We start from the raw sequence: 24,830 nt of genomic DNA, 5'->3' as shown, positions 1-24,830 counted from the left end.
GATCTTGCTGGCATTTAAGAAAGCTATTGATTTTTACATACTTAAAACTGGCCACCTTACAGAAATCGTGTATGGAACTTCATTTTGTCATAATTGTCTGACTTGCTTACGTTTCTGTGTATCATAAATGCCACGTGATAAAACAAAGTAGCTGAAAAGTACAATGAAACAATAAAAACATGCTGCTCTTAATCCACACTGCATTCACTCCTGAATAAATGCTACTGTGAGTATTCAAAGCACCGTCAGGATAGGATTCCTGGGAGCCAGAAGGAACAGTGGAAATGGCTTCATAGCATGGGAGCAATCTTCTCTATTAGCCAACCAGACTATTTAAAAAGGACACCAAAATATTACCAGTCTCCAAAGTATAAAACAAAGTAACTCCAACCAATGTTAGATATATACATCACCTCCTCAAGAACTCCAAGTTTTTTAGCTGGGATTTTCTGAAAGTACCCTTCAAATAAGTCTTTTGCCAAATGACCATGGTTGTTAAAAGTAGTCTGGGAATAAATGATTCCCTATGTTTAAAATAAAACAGGAAAAAATAAAGTACATAAAATTAAATTTTAATTGTAAAGACAACAAGACAGTCTGTCATCCAATACCAAGTTGTTTAAGTTTAATAGAAAAGTTAACATTTCTAATATTAATTTTTCTCAAAATGGTCAAAGAAGTACAGTCAACCACTACTCAAAAGGATTATCTGAATGCTCGCTTTGTGACCTCCCCTCGCATAATAACCAGCCAAGCTCGAGATTTTTTCATAAAAGACTTGGTTTCTGAAAGCATAATCATACGAGTAGATCAGAGAAGCCCTTAACTGGGAACAATGGGTCAGGGGAGTCTATTTTACCTTCCACTAAGGCTTCTACGTTTTACAATGGAAAACTGGCCTATGGTTAAACAGGACTTCGAAAATGCAATATTTTCATGGCTTCTTACCTAGAGAAAAATCACAAATAAAAAACTTAAATCCAATACAAATAAATTTAAATTTTAATTGTTTAAGAATTCTTTTATTCAGCTTTCAGTAGCTTTCAATGGTTTATAAAGCCAAAAAAATTACTCACAAACTGTTTAACACAGGATAAAGCTATTTATTACTGGCTTATAATTATATACAGCAGAGGTTATTAGAAGGGGAGGAAACAGGAGGAATGAGAGTAAGATGTAGAAACTTGGCAGTATTAATTACTCCAAACAATACTGGGGTAATATACCGGTTTCCAATTAAACAATTTGTAACCTTTTATTAAGAGGATAGAATTGGGACTTCCCTAGTGGCACAATGGTTAAGAATCCGCCTGCCAATGCAGGGGAAACGGGTTTGATCCCTGGTCTGGGAAGATCCCACATGCCGCAGAGCAACTAAGCCCGTGCACCACAACTACTGAGCCTGAGCTCTAGAGCCCGCGAGCCACAACTACTGAGCCCACGAGCCACAACCAATGAAGCCTGCGCACCTAGAGCTGGTGTTTGGCAACAAGAGAAGCCACCACAATGAGAAGCCCACGCACTGCAATAAAGAGTAACCACTGCTCGCCACCACTAGAGAAAGCCCGCACACAGCAACGAAGACACAACAAAGCCAAAAATAAATAAATAAATTTTTAAAATAAATAAATAAAGAGGATGGAATCTTCCAGTAGTATTAAGGTTTAGACATTAAACCTAAAAACATCTGTGGAGGACAAACCTGACTTTAGTATTGTGCTTATAACACAAACACATCATTAAAGGTTATCAAGAAATACACATTTGGAGGCCAGTATTCCGAAGTATCAACATTCAGAATGGAACTATATCTAATTTACTCTATAAATATTTGAGAGTAAGGTAGATAAGGTAATGTCAGACCCAAAGCATTGAAGGTATGTGAAGTTTCTGACTAGGAACCTGCATTTGTTAGAGATGAGATTTCTCTAACATCTACAAGTCAGTTCATGCTTAGTTCCCACTGAGTAGCATAGATAACAATATCTATGGATACTATATAGATAGATCATAGGTAATACCCCCCAGATATTACAGAGTTTCAGATTCAGGGATGATTACTATCTTAGCAATGACCAGGAATCATCACAGAGAAATGAATTTGAGCTGAGTTTTGCAGGATGTGTGAGATGTTTCATTTATTATCTCTCTTGGAGTACACGGCCAATATGTAATCCCCAAGGAAGCTTAAGCTATGTCTTACTTCACATAATATGACAGTGTTTAAAGCTGAACAAATTGTTATTTTTTTCCCTATCATTTACATTATGTTTCAGAGAAATTTCCCCTTGACTTATAGTTGATCTTCAACTGGAAATTCCTTCCTAGAACTTTGACTTTAAGTTTCTCTCTCTCCTAATAAAGGATTAATGATATACCAAGAAATAACAAGATAATCTAGAAAAATTCATTCAAGGCAGCGATTCTCAACCTTCAGGGTGAACTTGAATTTCCTTCTCTGTGCAATTGAATCAGCTTAAAAAAATACCAACACCTGGATTCCATAGTTTGGAGTCAAGCTTATATACCACTATTTTTTTATTTCACAGATGATTCTAATACACAGCCAGGAGTGAGAATCATTGGCTTAACTTAACCTTCTTGACAATCTGGTTGTAAATCAAAGAATACTTCTTTCTGGTTTTATCTATTTTTAAAAGCCAATCTTTTCTAGTATACATGCATATTAACAAATACCTCTATTAACAACACAAATGGAATCGGAAGAACACAATTTGTCAACAGCTTTCATATTGAACATTTACCTACAGGGGCAACACAATTGATCCTTATTCCACTGCTGGCCCATTCCACCGCTAAGGATTTGGTGAGGTTGTAAACACCTTCTCTGGCAGCTCCACTATGCCTTTAAAAGACAAAATACAAACATGACAATCAGCTTCTGTTGAGTATGTCTCCCTTAACTAAATTGATAGGTGTACCAATGACCTGTCAGAGTCCCACAACAATGTTCTTGTTATGAGTCCCTGTCTGAACCATAAGAAAGAACCAGGTCCTTCAATATTAAAGCAAAACCACAACTATCTGACAGTCAAACAAATCTCACGTAAGTCAAGGCCCACATAAGATCCCCCAAATCATCATGTGCATAAGAGGAATATTTTGAAGAACTTCTAATTACGGAAGAAAACAAACAAACTGGTAATTTTGAGGGTTACAAGTGTGGTTATTTTTTTAATCAATTTTAGATAATAAGGGATATGAAATTCATACTTCAGGCTAGCAATAGTATCAACAGAATTTCTAGACATAAAAAAATTTAAATTAATTTTAATATGTTTCCAGAGAAGAGGTTCAAATATTTATGTCTGGGGCTTCCCTGGTGGCGCAGTGGTTGAGAGTCCGCCTGCCATTGCAGGGGACACGGGTTCGTGCCCTGGTCCGGGAAGATCCCACATGCCGCGGAGCGGCTGGGCCCGTGAGCCATGGCCGCTGAGCCTGCGCGTCCAGAGCCTGTGCTCCACAACGGGAGAGGCCACAACAGTGAGAGGCCCGTGTACCACAAAAAAAAAAAAAAAAATACTTAGGTCTGTATCCATATGGTGCAAAAAGGTATAGACATACTATGGCTTAGAATTTCTAATTAAAAGGTCCTCAGAACCAAGTACGTGAGATCTGGGGGTGTACCCACTCCTCACTAGAGAGTACCTCCATAGCCCCATGTTCCTGAAGAAAGTCCCCCTCAGTCCCCATGTTGGCTGCAAAAGCCCTGGCAGGACTCCAGGCAGAAACCAACCGCTCCATCTGCCAGAATTACCTGGGCAACCTCATCACCATCAAACGTGGCCACCACTTGTGCCACTCTGCATCCAACAGTCCTGGGTGGATTTATAGGACAGGTTTCCTTGCTTGCCACCAATGCTAGGAGGGGCCCTTCTGGAGTAATGCCCAGCTGGACAGGATGACACGATGGTGAACACACAGCTTCACATCACCAGGAGCAAGAGGCAGGGGCAGAACAGATGAGCATATGCAGGAAACATAGTCGAGTTTGGACAATTTTCTGTGAGGAGAACCTAGAGGTGTTTGTCCCCTTGCACTCATCCCCTGACCACCAGGGCCACCATATGAGGTCCTGCCTCTCATCATAGGAAAAGGCTCAGCAGTGACCCTGAAGAAAGTGGCAGGTGTTCAGAAACAGCCACCCAAGAAAGAAAACTACTAGGATTGGGGTGGGGGGGGGATGGAGGGAGGGGGAGAGAGAGGGAGTTGGAAAATCAGAGACAGAAATTACTCTCTGAATTTGAGCACCTGGACCAGTTTGTTGAATGTGAGCGAGAGGCCGTTGAACGGAGTGGGATGCCACCCGAATGTGCTGCTGCGATGGTATATTGATTATTTTCAGCTGTGGGCACTTGAAACACAGCAAATGCAGCGAGAGGCTTTCTCTGAACCCCCCTCATCGGCTAAAAGGAACGCAGTGCCATAAATTCCCTCCCTGGGAGTCTCATCAACCAGGGAAGGCTGACTGTTGTCACATGATGGGAGACTAGATGTCGACACCACATGCGGACAAACTTTGTCACCAACTCTCATACCTCCATCCGTTTTTCAAAGGACCCATTCATCTTTCCTAAAAATCATATACTCCCCACCCCAAGAGGCCTATATCCCCTCTCCCCTTTCCCTATTAAGATAGTATTTAATCCTGAATTGGAAGCCACGACAGGCAGTTGCTCATTTTTCCCTGGGTACCTCCCATGTATACATGAGGTATACGTGTGAATAAACTTCCATTTGTTTTTCTCCTGTTCATCTGTCTTTTATTACAGGAGTCTCAGCTAAGAGCTCAGAAGGGCAGAGGGAAAATTATTTATCCTCCCCTACACAGTTCTCAAGGTTAGCCGAGAAGGACATTTAATACAAACTCAATGCAGACACAATAACATTTTCAGACTACATCTCCACACTCAAAGATCTACTAAAGAAGTTGGCAGAGAAGAGTGTGATGTCAGAAGGGAAAGTGCTGCTGGATGTCGAGACCACCCATGACAGGTGTGAAAGCCTGAAGCGCCCAGCTCTCTGTTCGTTCCATAAGGAAGGAAGGAGACGGCCTTCCTCTGCAGTATTTGGCACTGCAGAGAATTACACAGAAACTGAAAGTTACTCTGGATCTTGAAACAGCACATCCTAATCTCTCTGTCTCTGAGGATTAAAAAAAAATTGGGGACATTTGTGAGGAAAAAGCAGAGAGTTTATCCAGAGAGATTTACGGCTTATCCAGTAGTCCTGGGTTCTGAAGGATTTGATTCCGGCTAGCATTACTGGGAGGTCCAGGTGGATGAGATGCCTGAATGGACCACAAGGTTTGTAAAAACTCCCCTTCCAGGAGAAAAAAGTGACCCCCATCAAAACAGAACAGATGGTGGACGATTCAGTGGCAGGATGGTGACTATGTCGCATGAGGCATTGTTCCAGCCACTTTTCTGAAGCAAAAGCCCAGAAGAGAAGGAAGGGCATTTATCTAGACTAGGAGTTCCATGAGATTTCATTTTGCCATCTGAATAACGTCTCACAGCCATTCTTTCACTGAGAAAATCTTCTGAAATACTAAGGCCTTATTTGTGTATCAGATATGATTTGAAATGTCTTACACTGTGTGAAGGAAGAGATTATGAGCGATAAACCACCCTAAAGGCTGTCACACTGCTTCATTTTCTTCCCGTAATTTATGAATAGGAGGCAGAATAATATCTAACTCTCAGTGAATCTAGCACTAACAATTTTTTTTCAATGCTTCTAGGACTTAAACATATAAATGAAATCATACATACATGCTCTTTTCTATCTGGCTTCTTTCACTCAGAATAATTATTTTCAGATTTATCCACATTGCTGCATGAATCAACAGTTCACTCCTTTTCATTTCTGAGTAGCACATTATACATATATACCATGATCTGTTTATTCATTCACTCACTGATAGGCATTTGGGCCATCAATTCTCTCTCCATGGGAGATATGAGTTGCTTTTTGGCCCATCTCTTGCCCTTGTAATTATTGACAATGACCCAAAAGATCAGCAGGTCAGTCTAAGCTCCTCTGCACAGATTGTAATGGAAATTGGACTATTCTTAGACGACAATGACAATGTCAGAAAATGATCAGGACCCCAGAGAAACACGTGCAAAGACAGCAATACAATTCAAACACACACACACAAGAGATATCCAGGTAGCCTTTCAACAAATGAAAAGATGCTGCACTGGGATATCATTTCTTGCCCATCAGAGTTGTCCAGAAATTGACATGACACATTTTTGGTGAGGCTGTGAGTAACAGGCATTCTCATTCATTGACGATGGAGTGCAAAATGCAAAGAAACTTGCAGGGACCTCCCCAGCAGTCCAGTGGTTAAGACTCCACACTCCCAGTGCAGGGGGCATGGGTTCCATCCCTGGTTGGGGAACTAAGATCCCGCATGCCACACAGCGCAGCCGAAAAACAAAGAAACTTGCAAATGCCTAACAGGATGCATTTACTCTTCACCCAGCGGTCCAACTTCCCGGATATACCCTAAATATATACCTCCACAAATATGAAACAAATATTTACAGTGTTATTCATTACAGAATTATTTGTAATAGCGAAACACAGAAACACAAATTTCTATTAAATGTGAGACAATGTGTGCATTTGAAACAATGAATTTGAAAAGAAATCCTTGATTCCATAGTGGTATACTAAAAAAGTTAATAATAGTAATAACATATATAGGGAGAAGTGATGGTTGTGGTGTAACCAAAAGTCTTTTTATGGAAGAGTATCAGCTAAAAAACATAGAAGTGGGACTTTCGGGGAGGGGGGGACCTTCAAGATGGCGGAGAAGTAAGACGTGGAGATCACCTTCCTCCCCACAAATACATCAGAAATACATCTACATGTGGAATAACTCCTACAGAACACCTACTGAATGCTGGCAGAAGACCTCAGACTTCCCAAAAGGCAAGAAATTCCCCACGTACCTGGGTAGGGCAAAAGAAAAAAGAAAAAACAGACACAAAAGAATAGGGACGGGACCTGCACCAGTGGGAGGGAGCTGTGAAGGAGGAAAGACCTCCACACACTAGGAAGCCCCTTCGCGGGCGGAGACTGCGGGTGGCGGAGGGGGAAGCTTCGGGCCGCAGAGGAGAGCACAGCCGCAGGGGTTCGGAGGGCAAAGCCGAGAGATTCCCGCACAGAGGACCTGTGCCTACCAGCACTCACCAGCCCGAGAGGCTTGTCTGCTCGCCCACCGGGACGGGCAGGGGCTGGGAGCTGAGGCTCGGGCTTCGGAGGTCGGAGCGCAGGGAGAGGACTGGGGTTGGCGGCGTGAACACAGCCTGAAGGGGCTAGTGCGCCACAGCTGGCCGGGAGGGAGTCTGGGAAAGTCTGGACCTGCCGAAGAGGCAAGAAGACAATTGTTTCGGGGTGCGTGAGGAGAGGGGATTCAGAGCACCGCCTAAACGAGCTCCAGAGATGGGAGGGAGGAAGAGAGGGAGGAAAGACACAGAGAGAGAATGCAAATGCAGCAAAATGTTAGCACTTGGTGAATCTAAATGAAAGGTATACAGACACAGCTTGGAGATTTCGGCAGGTTCAGTTCCAGACCACCACAATAAAGCAATATTGCAATACAGTGAATTAAGAAAATTTTTTTGTTTCCCAGTGCATATGAAAATTATGTTTACACTAAACTATAGTCTATTAAATGTGCGATAGCATTATGTATAAAAAATAATGTACAACCTTAATTTTTAAATATTTTATTGCTAAAAAGTGCTAACCATCATTTGAGCCTTCAGCAAGTCGTAATCTTTTTGCAATAGTAACATCAAAGATCACTGACCACAAATCATCATAACAAATATAATAAAAATTTGAAATATTGCCATAATTACCTAAATGTGACACAGAGACACAAAGTAAGCAAATGCTGTTAGAAAAACAGTGCTGGCAGACTTGCTCGATGTGCAATAAAGCAAAACATAATAAAACGAGGTATGCCTAATAGGAGTTCATTGTATTATTTCTTTAACTTTTTCACACATTCAAGAGGTTTCCAAAAATAAACTGGGAGAAAGAAATTCCTATATTAGTAAAATGAATAATTAAAGGCTATAGGAAAGTCTAAATTCACCAGTAATTTATATGTGGATGTTCCCACAAGTCTTTAACAATAGCATATTGTGTCAAAGAGTACAAGTTGAAAAACCTGGAACTTCAGGGTAGTCATGACTTAAAGCATTTTAATTACATAAAAAATACATGTTCATTTTAGAAAAACTAGAAAAAGCAGATACGCAAAAAGATGAAAATAATATGTAATTTTACCTCCCAGAGATAATATGTCAGTATTTTGGTATGAACTCCTTCAGAATTACGTCTATTCATATACAGCCATATATAAGTATTACTGTTTTTTGCAGAAATGTGATCATGCTGGATAGAATGTTTTATAACCTGCTTTTCACTCGATGTCTGGGAATCTCTTTTCATATTGAGAAGTATATTTTTATACCTATATTTTTAGTGGCTGCATAGTACTCTATCCTGTAGATGTATAAAACTTCACTCAACTAATATTTTACTCTAGGATATTTAAATGGTTTTCAGTTTTTCACTGTTATTATTATGGTACAGAAAAATGTATGTTTCATATTCCTTGTTTTCAAAACCAAAAGCTAAGTCCCATTGTTTAAAGTAAAAACAAAACAAAACAAAAACCCGAGGCCCTGTATTCTTTAATTCAATTCTGGCTAATAAAAATCATAACTGAATCTAGACTCTGCAGGTATCTAATTAATGGCTGTTGGCAAGGAACCTCAGGTTGGTAAGAGACTGTTGACTTGAATGCTGGAAAGTGTTGAAGTGCTGAGCTATGAAGGGTGGGTTAGAGACTACAAGCCACCTCCTAACACTCATTCTCCTCTTCTTACATAGAAACTGAATTTGTACTGAGGCACATAGCTACTCACCTAAAGATTCTATTTCCCAGTATCCCTTATAGGTAGGTATGATCGTTTAACTGAGTTCTAGCTGATGATGAATGTCAGTGAATGTAATGGTGCCACTTCCAGATGGTGCTGTTAAAAAGAAAGAGTGAGTATTACATTTTTCCTCATTCCTACTGTCTGGAATGCAGTTACAATGACAGGAACTGGAGCAGCCATTTTGGACCATGGGATGGAAACCATATGTCAAAGATAGTAAAGCAAGAAGTAGGATCCTTATTCCCTAATGATTATGGAACTACCATACTATCCCTGGACTATATACCTTGAGTTTTTATGTGAGGGAGAAGTCAACTATCTTATTCAAGCTCCTCTTTTTTATGGATCTCTACACTTCAGCAGCTCATCCTGTATCACAATTAATACAGAACTGTATACGACCAGTTGAACAAAGATGAGGCTGGAAGTGTCTGCAAGACCTTTGATTTAGAGATACTAAGAATATAAAGCCATGGGGCTTCCCTGGTGGCGCAGTGGTTGAGAGTCCGCCTGCTGATGCAGGGGACACGGGTTCGTGCCCCGGTCCGGGAAGATCCCACATGCCGCGGAGCGGCTGGGCCCGTGAGCCATGGCCGCTGAGCCTGCGTGTCCGGGGCCTGTGCTCTGCAGTGGGAGAGGCCACAACAGTGAGAGGCCTGCATACCGCAAAAAAAAAAAAAAAAAAAAAGAATGAAATAATGCCATTTGCAGCAACATGGATGGATCTAGAGATTATCATACTAAGTGAACTAAGAAAGAGAGACAAATACCATATGACATCACATATATGTGGAATCTAAAATAAAACACTAATCAATATATCTATGAAACAAAAACAGACTCACAGATATAGAGAACAGATTTGTAGTTGCCAAGGGGGAGGGAAGGATTGGGAGTTTGGGATTAGCAGATGCAAGCTATTACATATAAAATGGATAAACAACAAGGTCCTACTGTATAGCACAGGGAACTATATTCAATATCCTGTGATAAACCACAATGGAAAAGAAAATGAAAAAGAATATGTATCTGTATAACTGTCACTTTGGTGACAGCAGAAATTAAACACAACGTCGTAAATCAACTATACTACAATAAAATTAAAAAAAACAAAGATAGATTTGCTTTACCTCCTTGTCATTACAGATGTTCCATTTTATGGGAGTGACTTGAGCCTGGCTGGTAGGAGGCAGACAGGCCTTCAGTTCATCTGCAGCAGATTTTAATCTATCAGACTCATGGGATGCAATGACCACATTAAACCCTGAGGAGACAACAGCCAAAGAACAACTAAATATGTTTTCACTGGTTGTCCAAGTTCTGAAAGTAATAATGTTTAGAAAATGTTTCATATGTTCTTGTAAAAACAGATGAATTAGGACTTCTGCATATGGTCAAGATGGAGTAATAGGAACTGAACTTACCCTCCAGCCCAAAACAACTAAAAAACTGAACAAAATATACGCAATAATGATTTCCAGGCACTGGATATCAAGTAGCACAGGCTAGTGATCCCAGAGAGTGAACACAAACAATGTGAGCCCTATTATTATTCCAGATTGCTGCCTAGAGAGAGTCTTCAGGCTGCAACATAGGGAGGAGGAACCCATTCAGAGCCCAGCAGTCTCCTGGGTAGAAGAGATGAAGTTGGGAGTCCAGGGAGGCCAAGACAGCTAGATTACACAGGGCACAGAGAGAAAGGAGGTACACAGGGGGAGAACTCCAGAGATCCGTAGAGTTCCCTCAGATCTTCAGCTGAGCACTGATCAGTACATACGAGTAAGGAAACAATCTGAGGCTGGGGAAAGATTGTTCCCAAGCTCTAAAAATTTTCAAACTGTTTCCAAGTAACTTAATTGCATCACAGAACAAAGTTCAGCAATATTTATAAGAATACAAAAAAAACTAGCCTGCAACAAGGTAAAATTCAAATGTCTAGCATCCAACAAAAAGCCACAAGGCATACAAAGGAGCAGGGAAATACAACCCAGAATGAGGAGAAAAGCAAATTAATAAAAACAGGCCCAGGAATGGACTGATGACATAATTAAATAAACCAATGATAAAGAGAAAAATATTAAAAGCAGCCAGAGGAAAAGAACACAAAAAAGACAAGGAAGACAGAACACTTCTTTTCAGAAACAATGCAAGCCAGAAGATAGTGGAATATCTTGAAAGTACTGGGGATGCGGGTGGCGGTGGGAGTTTTGGAACCTAGAACTCTTACCCAGTGAAAATAGCTTTCAAAAGTAATGGCAGGGCTTCCCTGGTGGCGCAGTGGTTGAGAGTCTGCCTGCCGATGCAGGGAACGCGGGTTCGTGCCCCGGTCCGGGAAGATCCCACATGCTGCAGAGCGGCTGGGCCTGTGAGCCATGGTCATTGAGCCTGCGCGTCCGGAGCCTGTGCTCCGCAATGGAGAGGCCACAACAGTGAGAGGCCCGCGTACAGCAAAAAAAAAAAAAAAAAAAAAGTAATGGCAAATTAAAGACTTATTCACACATATGATATCCAGAAGAATTCATTAAAGTAGACTTGCACTACAAAAAGATTAAAGGAAGGTCTTCAAACAGAAGGACAATGATACCAGATGAAAATCTAAATCTACAAAAGAAGAAAGAGAACTGGAAATGGTAATTATGTGCGTCAATAAAGTAGATATGAAGTCTTTTCTTATTTCTATTCAATCTCTCTAAAAGGTAGTGACTGTTTAAAGTAAAAATGATATCAGTGTATTGTAGGCTTTATAACATATGTAGAAATAAAATGTATGAGCATTTAATTGTTACACAATGTCCAGGAAGGGTGAAGTAGAAGTATCCGCAGTCCTTGTTTTGCTCGGCTCTAATACACGCTAATTTCAGTTACCTTAGTTTAAATAACACCAGACCCCCAACAACACTGTTGAGATTCCAGTTACCATGGCAGATTAACTGTGAGTAATTGCATAAAATATAAACTGTACCACCAGTACAAATCCACAGACCAGCATGCGAATAACAGATGCACATCACTGTCAGTGACTAATTGTTTCACTTCTTTCACTGTCTGTAAGTGATTGGCCACTGTGCATCTGTTCTTCAATTGTGTACAGACGGCAAAGAATGCAGCTGTGTTGCCTCCTTGTCTCCCAATGATAAACCCATGTGACATTTTACAAAAACCAATGACTGAAGGAGAGACTGGCCAACAAAGATGAAAGTGCAACAAAGAAATAAAAATTGGTAACACTGAAAGTGAAATTAGAATTGTACGTAAATGGAGTTATAAAAGGAAGAGCTACCCATGGGAATGCTGACACTCCACCAGTGCTTTCCTTAAGTAAAAATATTAAGCTATGAGACACTGGACTATTCATTTATCTTACTAAGTAATCCTGAACCTTATTGCTCATTGTTGCCTCACATGTTAGTTTATCCTAAAGAGAATGCTTCCTTCTTTTCATGTACAAATATAAAAGGCAGAAATACGTGCCAAGACAGCCTTGAAACAGAGAGAGGGAAGAGCCTCACCACCTCTGGGAAGCCCAGATGTATATGGCAGATTTAAAGCGAACTATATTGATAATCACAACTATGTTGACGACCCTCCTTCCTCTCCCTCACTGAGCCCAGATTGGCAGCTCCTTCTACATGCTCCCATATCCCTGACCTCACTCTAATACAGCATTTAAACCAGTATTGTATGATAGTTAAGTCTCCCCCCACTCACCATCATCTCCTGGAGGACTGGGACCCTGTCATTGTAATTATTACACTCACAAACAGTCCACATTCAATATTCATGTATGGAATAAATGACACTTAGAAAGGTAAAGAGAAAAATGGCTCTCTGTTTGACCACAACCTTTCTAGTTGTACGTGATGAGGTAGCTTCTGCATATTAAAATAAGGCACTTTAAAAAACTATTTTTCAAGATTAGGTTATAATTTAGTGAGTTACAAATGCAGACAACTTTTGGAAATTCTGATAGGCAATCTGAGAGCTTTATAAAGCAAATATTAAAAAGATTCACCATGAATTCCTTGCAAGACAAGACTAACTTTAAAATAGAATTCAACTTATCAAAATTGATGTATAGGACTTTCCTGGTGGTGCAGTGGTTAAGACTCCTCCTGCCAATGCAGGGGACACAGGATCAAGCCCTGGTCTGGGAAGATTCCACATGCCATGGAGCAACTAAGCCCATGTGCCACAACTACTGAGCCTGAGCTCTAGAGCCCGTGAGCCACAACTACTGAACTGGTATGCCACAACTACTGAGGCCCGCATGCCTAGAGCCTGTGCTCCGCACAAGAGAAGCCACCGCAATGAGGAGCCCATGCACCTCAACAAAGAGTAGCCCCCTCGCCACAACTAGAGAAGTGCGCAGCAACGAAGACCAAACGCAGCCAAAAATAAATAAATAAATTTATTTTTAAAAATTGATGTATAATTTTCAACAAAGCATATATTATACTGTTAGGAGAACCGTTATTCCTTTCTTCTTCTGTTTCCAGGAGGAAGCTTCTACTCCCAGGTGGGGAAAGAATTGAAATACACATTTCTAGCCCAGGTCCAACCCTCAGCCAGGTTTCCCTGAATTAGGAGGAATAGCTAATCTCATTAATAAAACGGAAAGGAGAAACAAGGTCCCCTGGATTAGCCACTGCCTCTGCCCATCACCTTCTTTTCTCCGATCTTTCTGCCTTAAAGATGGGCATTAACTGCTCTAGTTCCCAGAGCAGAGCACAGGCTGACAAGGCATGGAAATCTGACATCTACAACTCTTCCTGAATCCACATTAAGAAGTTAAGCCTCATTAAAAAAAAAAAATCCTCAAGAATACTAAGGTGATTAATGCCTGACTTTGTCCAAGGCCTCAAATAAGAGATATAATGAAAATATAAATAGGATTATTCACAGGAATTATCGAATTAGAAGCTTACTAAATTATCACTAATTACTATCTAAACCCTGAAGGCTTCAGGAAAGTTATCTAATATTAGCAGAGCTATACTGGGACACAACTTTAAAAGGCTATTTATTTTAACTGCTATATAAACTTGAACCAGGGGGCAAAAGTATTACAAGGCGGAATGCTGCAGTGCTGGGTAGAACCAGAAACCTAAATTTCCATTAAAGGAATGGTTAAATAAGTTGTTGCATATCCATACAATAGAATACTATATAACTTTGAGAAGAATGAAGTACTACTATATGCACTAGCATGGAAAGAAAAAATTACAGAACAGTAATACTACAGTCACAGTTTTGTAAATAACAAAATACACACAAGTGTATATGTGTGCATGTGGGTGACTCATAGAAAATCACCAGGAAAGGGATTTAGGAGATGGGCAGAATGGGAAAGCTCATTTTTTTCTTTTATATACTTCCATACTACCTGAATTTATTGCAATGCTCTTATTTTATAATAAACTAGAAAATTATTAGACGATATCCTTCTCCTCACCCTTACGCTAAATGATTTAGATGGACTTTTTTTGTTGTTTATATGAGTTGCTAGAGAAATTCAGAAAGCTTGATAAACTTACTTAGAACAAGGTACAGAAGTAACTAGCAAATAATGAGTTATTTCCACATCAGAGGCATTTGTAGCCAAATATATTGCTTTTCTGCTTGGGCTGATACTGATTCCTTTCAATCTTCAACTCAGAGTGCTATATGTAAGCACCTTCTAGGTCCCTGGTGTTGATAAGAGCCTAGTCACCAGAGCAAGAAAGAGTGCTGTCTTGCCTCACAATTTCCACTTGCAATTCCTACTTTCATTTCACCCACTGTCAACAGAAAGAGAATGACTAACTTGAGGACAGAGGCAAGGATTTAGCTTGAATTCAATGTGAATGGTCTTAGGTTCAATATTCTTTGATGGAATCAGGACTCCTCTGGTCTAAGAGCATCTGTCAAATAGAGGAAGAGGGTTTCAATTCTGTTCCCTACATCCTGCCCTTGTGAGCTAGGGCTTTCAGCATCCTCTCAGAAAAGGAACAGTCAAAATCATTTGGATGTGAAAGACAACACAATAATCACTTTAAAAAGCATGCCTCGGCGGGTTCCCTGGTGGCGCAGTGGTTGAGAGTCCACACAGGTTCGTGCCCCGGTCCGGAAAGATCCAACATGCTGCGGAGCGGCTGGGCCCATGAGCCACGGCCGCTGAGTCTGCGCGTCCGGAGCACAGGCTCCGCAACGGGAGAGGCCGCAACAGTGAGAGGCCCACGTACAGCAAAAACAAAAACAAAACAAACAAACAAAAAAGCATGCCTCGGACTTCCCTGGTGGCGCAGTGGTTAAGAATCCGCCTGCCAAGGCAGGGGACACGGGTTCGAGCCCTGGTCTGGGAAGATCCCACATGCCGCAGAGCAACTAAGCCTGTGCATCACAGCTACGGAGCCTGCACTCTAGAGCCCGCGAGCCACAACTACTGAGCCCGCGCGCCACAACTACTTAAGCCCACATGCCTAGAGCCCATGCTCCGCAACAAGAGAAGCCACCGCAGTGAGAAGACCACGCACTGCAGCGCGCAAAGAGTAGCCCCCGCTCGCCACCACTAGAGAAAGCCTGCGCACATTAACGAAGACCCAACGCAGCCAAAAATAAATAAATAAAATAAATAAATTTATTTTTAAAAAGCATGCCTCAAAATCCAACTTGTAATTCACACCAAAAAATAGGAGCCTTCTCACTGGAAACTGGATTGGCTAACATTTTATTTTATTTGCCCAATTTAGGTTTCTATAACAATTTTCAGGAAACAGCCATTAATCCTGGAATAAAAAAATAAAGCTGAGCAAGTCAGAGTAAAAATTATTTGTATACTCTTTCACTGAAGGAAATGCATTTCCAATACATTACTTTTTTTTTAAGTACATTGGAAGGTTGAACCAGGATCTGACCAATCTGCTGTGAAGCCTGGTATCTGACCTTCACAGAAAATGATAACCGATTCTACTTTTCTAATGGATTTTCCTGAACAGGGTTAGAGTTTTGGTGTTGGAAGTAAAGTGGGTAGTAATGGTGATGAAGCTACACCAGGGTCAGATTAAGAAATGCTAATTTTCTTTTTTTTTCTTATTAAGATGTATTTTTTCCTTTTTTTCAACATACTTTTTTTAAGTTCATATGCTGTGCCGGGCATGAGAAACACAATGGTAAGCAAAGACAACTTACATGTTCATTAAAAAAAATTTGAAAAATGAGTACAGTTTAACGACTCATCATTCAAATCATTTCCAGAAAAAGTAGTTGCTGATAACAATATTACAAACTTCTTTTCAGTCTTCTTCTGCATATATATTTTTCATTAACAATTAAATTGGAATGCTCTATTTTGTTTAGAATTCTGATTTTTTCAATTATATGGTATGCATTTGACAACAAAATCTTCAATAGCAAGATGTTTAAATAGCAGCATATTTCATTGTTACTGATTTAGTCTTTTCCCTTATCATGTTTCACTATTCAACACTACATTCTTGTACACAAATCCGTGCTTGTCCCTGATTATTTCCGAAGAGTAAATTCCTGAGAGAGGAATTACTAGGTCATACAGCACAAATACTGTTAATACTTTTGGATTTTTTTTCCCAAACTGACCTCTAGAAAGCTTGTAATAATTTACATTCTTGCCTCCCTTCTCACTTCCTCATCAACACTTTCATTTTCCCCAATGTTTTAAAATTCTGTTAAAAAACCAATGGCACCTTTTTATTGCTATATTTTGCATTTCATTGCCAAAAAAGTTGACTAGTTTTTCATATACTTACTGCTTTTTTTTTAGTTCTTGATTTAAAATGCTTGGCCCATATCAGAAGCCTATCTTTCTATCAGTTGTTAGATCTTTTCCTTATTTATTTATGAAATCTCTTTATATAATAAATTTATTGTACATTGTAAATGTTTTTCTTCATGTTCCTTCAAACTTTATTCACATATATTTTTTAATTCAATGAGGATATACACCTTCATATTTATCTATTTTCCCTTTTGTGGTTTCTTTCCTTGTTTATTGCTTATCAAGTCCTCCCTTCACCCAAGTTAAGGTAAATATTACAAGAGATTCGAGAAGATTATATGATGGGAGACTTTTACCTTTTCCAGTTAAATGAAGTCTTCCCATGTTTCTTAATCATTCATTAGGCAATAAATAGAATTTATTTATTTATTTGGCCCAGCAGCACGGCTTGTGGGATCTTAGTTCCCCGCCCAGGGATCCAGCCCAGGCCCACCGGCAGGAAAGCCCTGAGTCCTAACCACTAGATCGCCAGGGAATTCCCTAGAAAGAATTAATTTTAAATTCACATCCATAATTAGTTCCATAGCATGATTCCACACGTCTCCTTAATCCCCACCTCGGACACAGTATCTTTGGCTCTAAATTTTCCCTTTAGTTTACAAATAGTGGTTCATCATCCACCGCTTCTCCACAACTTTTCTTAGAACTCCCCTCTCTCCACTCTCCCTCGCGGTTTAAATTTCGCCCACAGCTACACTTCCTTTGCTTTGCAACTTCACGCTCTCCTAAGCCCGCCTCTGGCCCCCTGGCTCCCGACCCCAGGTTCCGCCAGCTTCTAAGGCTCTCTCGCTCTGAGTAACCTAGCCCAGAGGCCTGCTCACGCACCTAGATGCAGGAGCTCGGTCGCGATGGCCTTTCCGATGCCCGTACCCCCGCCGGTGACGATGGCCACTTGGTGCTGCATCAAGCCTGCTGCCAGGCAAACTCACGGCCACAGGACATTTGAGTGATAAAGCGTAGGCCAGGTTAAGTCAATGGGCCCACGCCGCCTTATAAATATGCCGGACATAGGGCTCACGCCGACGTGACCGCCCGGGCCCCGCCCCGCCCCGCCCCGCCCCGCCCCGTCCACTCGCGCTGCCTCGCGTCGCCCCGCCCCTCTCCATAGCCCCGCCCCACCCCGCGCGGCCGCCTCAGGGGCTCTCTATTCTCCCAGCGCAGAACCGCTCCCCCAAGGCGGCGTCCTTACCGTTCAAACTGTCCGCCTGCCTATCTCGCCGGCACGTGTAGGTGAGATTCTTTGTTCCGTGTGTGTGTGTGTGTGTGTGTGTGTGTGTGTGTGTGTGTGTGTGTGTGTGTGTGTGTGTGTGTGTGTGTGTGTGTGTGTGTGTTATTTCGATGCTTTTGGGAAAGGGAGGAAGACAAAAAGCGGGATTGTGCTCTATTTGAAAAATTCAATCCTCAGTGCTATAGCTCTCACGGTTAATTAAAATTAAATCTCCAGTGCATCTGGGTAAAGAGAGGCTGCAGCTCGGGAGCCTCCCGTATTGCCTCCTTCCTTGCTGCGCCCGCCCGCATTGGAAGTCCAGCGATGCTCTGGCTCCAGCTGCTGTGTGCAGCTGGCTGGGAAGGAAAGGGGCAACCTTAGCTGAGGGCGGAGAAATCCGGCTTCATCCTCCGGAAGGGATGGGAATGAGAGGGGGAGAGGGGAAATACAATTGTAGTTATCCAGAGAACCAAGATAATAAATGATTTTTAGAAAAAACTCAAGCCCACCTCCACCTCATCTCCCTCTCTTCACTGAGGAATGAAGGGAAGAAGGAAACTTTACCAGATTTGAGATTTGATACATTTCTGCTGGGCTGCATAAATTGATGAGTCCAAAAGATCTTTCCTCGAAGGGTGTATGCTTCCTGCAAGAATGCATCTGTAGGTGTGTGTTTGAGATCCTACCCTCTAGTTCATTCCTTATGCAGGGGAGCGAGCCTCCTGAGGATGGGGGAAATTTCTCATCCGTGTTTTGGTGCCCATTAACAGTGATTTATTATTCAAATTCTCCATCTTGCTTCCTGCTGTCAACCCACCAGAGTGGGATTACACCTGGACTAGCCTGGGGAGACTTTTCCTGAGAACTTGACAAATCTAGGGAATATGTCAGGTGCTGTGGTCTTAACAATCCAGGCAGGATCATGTTTCTAAGTCTGTTGTCAGAGTGTTGCAGGAAGGGGGAACCTTTCCAGGGCCTGAGAGTGGGCTCTTGTCTAACACTCGGAAAAGAATTGTTGGAGGAGACACATGTGCTGACAAAGAAAGAGATTTTATCGGGAAGGGGTGCCCGGGCAGAGACCAGTAGGGTAAGGGAATCCAGGAGGACTGCTCTACCACGTGGCTCACAGTCTCAGGGTTTTACGGTGATGGGGTTAGTTTCCAGGTTGTCCCTGGCCAATCATTCTGACTCAGGGTCCTTCCTGGTGGCTTCCACATCACTCAGCCAAGATGGATTCCAGCGAGAAGGAATCTGGGAGGTTGGTAGGACATATGGACCGATGTCTCCTCTCTCGTTTTGACCTTTCCTGAATTCTTCCAGTTGGCGGCAGCTTGTTAGTTCCGCGTTCCTTACCAGGACCTCCTGTTTAAGATAACTCATGCAAATGGTTACTCTTGGGCCTGGCCAGGGTGGGTGGTTTCAGTCAGTGGTTCCCCTAACAAGAGTACTGTATTTTCCCCAGCAAGGTATTAAAATAATGTAAAAACAAACAAATGCCATCATTCTTTTGTTGGGTCCACCACTGAGTTAGAGTGAATTGGAAATGGATCTGGTTGAGAGTGGAATCAAACATCACTTCCTCCCTGTTCCTCCATCCCCCTGCCCTCCTCTGACCTCCCCTGAGAAACACCTCCCCCTCTGTCTTTGTTGCTGACAGATTCCAATCAACACTGCTTAAAGAAGGGAAGCTATCTCTTCCACTTCTCATTTGCTGGATAGTTTATCAAGGAATCACTTCTACTAACTCAGTTCTAAGAGGTTTCTTATTCCGAAAAATTCCAGACTTGCTTTCTTGGGAGGAAGGAACAATTTAAATTTCTTTCAAAGGTACTTTTATTGAAGATCTAATTAAATGTGATTTGTGACCTGGTCTGGACTTGGGGATTTATGGAACTCTCCCAGGGCGGGTCACCATGGGCCTGGCTGTACTGCAGCCTCTGTGTGGTGGCTGAGTGGCCTCAGAGAGGGATTCTGCAGTCCTCCAGTGAAAAGGTGACTGGACTGGCTTCAAGCCAGTTTTGCTTGCTGAGGATGGCAAGGAGCCATTCCTCAGCCTCAGGGAAGCTATGAGCAGTCAGAAAGCTCATTTTCATAGTCCAAAGAGAGCCTGTGATTAAGGGAGATGTGGAGTCTCTTCAAGAGATCTTTTGTTAAAAAGAAAAAGGCGTGTCCTCTCTGCCCCTGCCTCTGACCTCAGTCAGGGTTTGAATGTCTGCTAACCCCGAAAGGCCTGGAGGCACAGGAGTAGTTCTGCCTCTCGAAGGCTCTTTGTTTCCAGATTTTAGCTCTCACTCTTGGTTGAGCCCTCTCTTCTCAGGGCATCCGTGCCCCGCTGCAATGACTGTCCCTTTGGCCAAATCAAATGCTACCTGGCACTCTGCATCCCTGCCCCCTTTGTCCTGGGGAAAAAGGCATCACCATGGCTATGATCTTGCCACATTCCCACTCTGTCATACCCCTTAGCACTCCCTCCGTTCATCTTCTGAGATGCTCTTGCTTCTCACCCATCTTCCACCCCTCCCCCACCCCATCTGCCTAGTAACTTCATTTTCTCCCCTTCACGAAGCAGCTGCTGGCTCAGACTGACAGGGGCCTGTGGGATTCTCAACATTGAGACAGAATCTCGGTGCTGAAGGAATATCAGTGAGGCATATCTAGCCCCGCCTGCCTTGATGTAAAAGCAGTCCTGAGCCAACTTATATAAGTAAGATTCTTAACCAGTTCACAATATTCAGCCAATATTTATTGAGCACGTGTCTATTCTAGACATGGGGGTTACGGTACAGTGGACAAGACGGTTAGGTGTCCCTGCCTTGGTAGAGTTTTATGTTCTAGGATGTACACATGTTGGTAGTTGGGGGTGGAAGGAGTATGTGTGCCATGAGAGGTAGGACAATAAATAAAAGATCAGACAATAAAGGTCAGATCTAACCGCCCTTACACTAAAGTTGCTCAAGCTCCTTATACCCAGCTACCTTCACTATCGGGAAGTATTTCCTCTGTAGACAGTCAGATGCCCCCGAGATGATGAACCAGCCTCAGTGCGGGAGCCTTTCAGGACCAGGAGACGAGAGAAATGCTGCTCACAGGACCACAGAGGAAAAGGCTGCAGCCTGACTGTGCTCACAGTCAGCCACAGCAACGGGCTGGAAGCTGCGACTTCTAAGCTGCCGTCCCATCATCGTTCCAATCACTCGATACTGGTCTGAACCAAATTTCCTTTCATCTTTACATTGGTGAGACGGTCTCTCTGGGAGTGGCTAATAGTAATTTTCAGTGGTAAAATGGCAAACATTTTATTTCCTGGTTGGCCTAGCACCTCTAATGGTGGCAAACCAAGATGCTAATGGGGGAGTTTGGCCACCCCAGACAGGTGATGTGTAGCCCTCTGAGTGACAGATACACAAGTCAGAAAAGAACTGGAAGAACAGCAGGGCTGGAGCAAGGCACAGCTCACTGTAGTAATTGTAAATGAACTTGAAAATGATGATTCTTTACCCACTTAGCCCTGGTTCAGGTGCCCTGGAAGAGGCAGATGTGTTAATAGCAGTGAAGGTGCAAAAAGTCAATTCCTAATTGTACTTAGTTAAACCAGTGGAGCAGGGCACCCTAATTTGGAAGCATTATAAGCCAGAGACAGCAGAATGGCAGCCTATCTATGATTTGTTTTGGTTGTTTGTCCACGTGGTAATTTATTTAAATTTGGACTAATTGCAGTAATTAAAATCAGGAACTTTCTCATGAAATTTCAGGCAACCCATACCAAATGGACCTGAATTTCTCTATGAAAGCAGTTGGCTTGGTGGGAAGAAGAGAGGAGAACAGTAACTTGCTATTTCAGATGAGACCTGAGTGAGCTTTATGTTTACCACAGCCCCCACCATTCCCTGTGTCCAGTTGCTAAGGCTTGGTGTCATTGCCATTTATTAGCTTTTTCCAGCCACTCTTCATCCATATATGTTACTTGCTTCCCTGCAATTAATCTGAGAGCAGAGGCTTCAAAAATTCCTGGCTTCTCCACCTACCAAGCCCACAAGTTCTGCTGAGTATCTGGGTGGGTTTGGAGAAGGCCCTGGATCAGGTGTGCTTCAGTGACCACCTAGGAACAGAGAATCATGAACAGACTCCAGGGAAATCATGCCTGATGCTGAGAGGTCCATGAAGCAGCAGTGAGCCACCACTGTGGAGGTGGGAGTGGGAGTTAGTGACCAAGTGACAGGATGGGAGCAATGACCAGACTTCCTGCTGATGACTCAGCTCTACCAAGGCACTACACCTGGGTAGGTAAGTTCATTTTGTGGTGTTGTGAGTTTGGGGGTGTTCACTGACTGCTTAAGACCTGTTGGGTTTCTTTTAATAAAACTCTAGAGGAGTACATAGGCAGCTAGTGTGATTGAAGCATTGGAGTTATTCATGAGGGAGATGGTATAGCCTAGGATGGCAGGACAGGGAGAGGCCAGATCACACAAGTCCTTAGGCCACATGAAAAGTTTGGATTTCATTTTATACCAATGGGAAGTCACTGGAGGATTTTAAGCAGAAAACGGCCTGATTTTATGTATGTTTTCAAAAGATCTTTCTAACTGCTAAGTGGAGAATTGATTTGAAGACAGCAAGAGTAGAAGCCAGAAGATATGGAGCATTTTTAGAACCTTTGTAAGAGATGATGGCCTCTTAGACCAGAGTGGTAGCAATGAAGATGGGGAAAAGTGGTGGATGCATTTAAGAATTATCTGGAGAATTTTCTTCAAGGGTGGCTTAAAACCAGTTATTTTATGCGTAAGTTCCAGAGTCTGAGTATATACTTTAAAACCTATTTTTCCCCCCCAGAATGACTGAGGAGTCAGAGCTAATGGTGGATTGAGTTTAACAGTCTGCAGTATCACATTCGTTAATAATCTTTGGACTGGGGGTGGAGGTGGAGGATGGGCGAAGCCTACCTTCCAGGAAAAAGAGCAGAGTTCTGTGTCTTCTCTTAATTCTATTGACTAAAACCTTGGAAACTAGAGAAATTTTCTTCCTACCCTCTCTCTTATGATATGTAAAAGAAAGGAGAAATGTTCAAAACCTGCTTCGCAGCTCAAATGCTAACAGCATAATAAAGTGTACAGAAATGAGGAAAATAATTAAGCCTTCCTCTCTTAACCCTTGTTCACATCATATTTACAAATAGGCATTTTCCCTTCCCCTTTGCCTTACCGGGTCAACAAGTACGTACTGAGTATCTGCTACATGTCCAGCCCTGGGATCTTCCCATTAGAGGTAAAGAAGTGTAAGACAGTTCCTGACTTCTAAAATTTTATAATCTTCAGTGGGGAGATGAATGAAAAATCATGAAGCCATTCATAATCGGTTCAAGATGATATGAAATGCTGCATAATTAAGCACTAAGAGAGTATGGTACAGATGACAAATACTACTGGAATACAGAGTAGGAGAAGGCAGAAGAAAGGGATTGGAAACTAACATCTATGAAGCATCAACTCATACTAGGCATTGGACGCTCGAACACTCATGTCATTCTCACCTCCCTCCTACAACAACAGGATTGGGGTCGGGGAGAGACATGTAGGCTGGGATGGTCACAGAAGGGAACATGAGTGAGTGAGTCTCTTGAGCCAGGCTTGAAAGAGGTGGAGAAGAGTGAAGAAGGTGAAGGAACCGACATAAGTAAATGTGTCAACTAGTCATGTTATGGGGAATGGGAAAAACTGCTGTGGAACCTTAGGATGGAGCATGAATATGGAGAGCCTCAAACACCAGGCAGACCCTTGAGATATATTTTAGTCAGAAATGGCAAGATAGTGATGATTACTGGACAACATAAAAATATCTTGTGTCATTAATCACCGTTTAAAACGGTAGAGGAAGAATTCTGAAATGGAAGGCAGAGGAACTTACGTGGAGGAAGCAGTGTAGGGGCTGTATTCTAGCATATGATGGTAGTAGAAATTGAAATGAACACATTACCAAAGCGATTCCATAGGAATGAGTGGCAGGACTTAGAGACTGATTAGTAATAGGGACATAGGAATATATCCTTAATATAGGAGATGGATTCATCAAAGACAGCCCTAGAGGTTTAAGTATAAAATCTGGGGTAAATGTTGGCAGGCAGCAAAGCATGGTGAATAAAACATGGGCTCTGAAATTAGCAAAGCTGAGTGTGAGTCACAGCACCATTACTATGTAACCTTGAGCAAATTACTCCTCTGCATGGGGATAATAATAGTACCTCCTTCCTTGGTTTGCTGTGAGGATTACACAATAATGATTATTGAAAAGCACTTAGAACAGCACCTAGCACACAGTCAACATCCAGTAAGTTTTAGGTATTACTATTATTAAGTCCAGATGTCCTCATTGCAAAATAGTGCTTGTTCTGTTAGGAATTGTGCAAGTTAGGCTTAAATCCAGTTCTCTCACTTCTTTATTTAACATGGAAGAGCTTAATAACGTCAAGTGAGGACATTAGAACCTACTTTATCACAGAAAGCTCCTGTATTCTGGATCTTCCCATTTTTAGAACATCATGTGCTCTTAGAGACGTCACCAAATGAATTTCATAGTCCAACAAGCTCCATGCATAAGAATGTGAAGGTAATGGTACTTATTTTGTTCAAACAGGCAAAGTCAGGCTGTGAAGATTTAGTGAAACCTTAATTCCACCTGTGGGCGTTTTCAGTTCTGTGGCTGAGCACCTCATTTGTTTCAGTCACTGGGCTATGTGCCCAAGATACAAAGGTGATGAGACCCAGTACCCACCTTCCATCCAGTGAGGAAACAGGAAAGAAAATTAACAATTAAAGGATGAAGGAGAAGTATTTAGGTGATACTT

General features: G+C 42.0%; 1 protein-coding gene across 1 annotated transcript in view; it reads right to left on the bottom strand.

Annotated features, from left to right (window-relative positions):
• PECR (peroxisomal trans-2-enoyl-CoA reductase) overlaps window positions 1-17,791 on the bottom strand; it is a gene marked incomplete at its 3' end in the record, with an annotated part of 50,072 nt that extends 32,281 nt beyond the window's left edge. Inside the window, 5 exon segments of the mRNA XM_082658264.1 lie at window positions 414-524; window positions 2,770-2,866; window positions 5,235-5,311; window positions 10,124-10,257; window positions 17,611-17,791. Of these exon segments, the coding sequence (XP_082514390.1) occupies window positions 414-524; window positions 2,770-2,866; window positions 5,235-5,311; window positions 10,124-10,257; window positions 17,611-17,689 (498 nt within the window). The 5' untranslated portion in view covers window positions 17,690-17,791.
• Window positions 17,792-24,830: the final 7,039 nt, after the last annotated feature.

The sequence above is a fragment of the Grampus griseus genome (genome assembly GCF_964374135.1).
Source record: "Grampus griseus genome assembly, chromosome: 7".
Lineage (NCBI taxonomy): Eukaryota > Metazoa > Chordata > Mammalia > Artiodactyla > Delphinidae > Grampus > Grampus griseus.
This window is presented reverse-complemented; position numbering and strand designations above follow the sequence as displayed.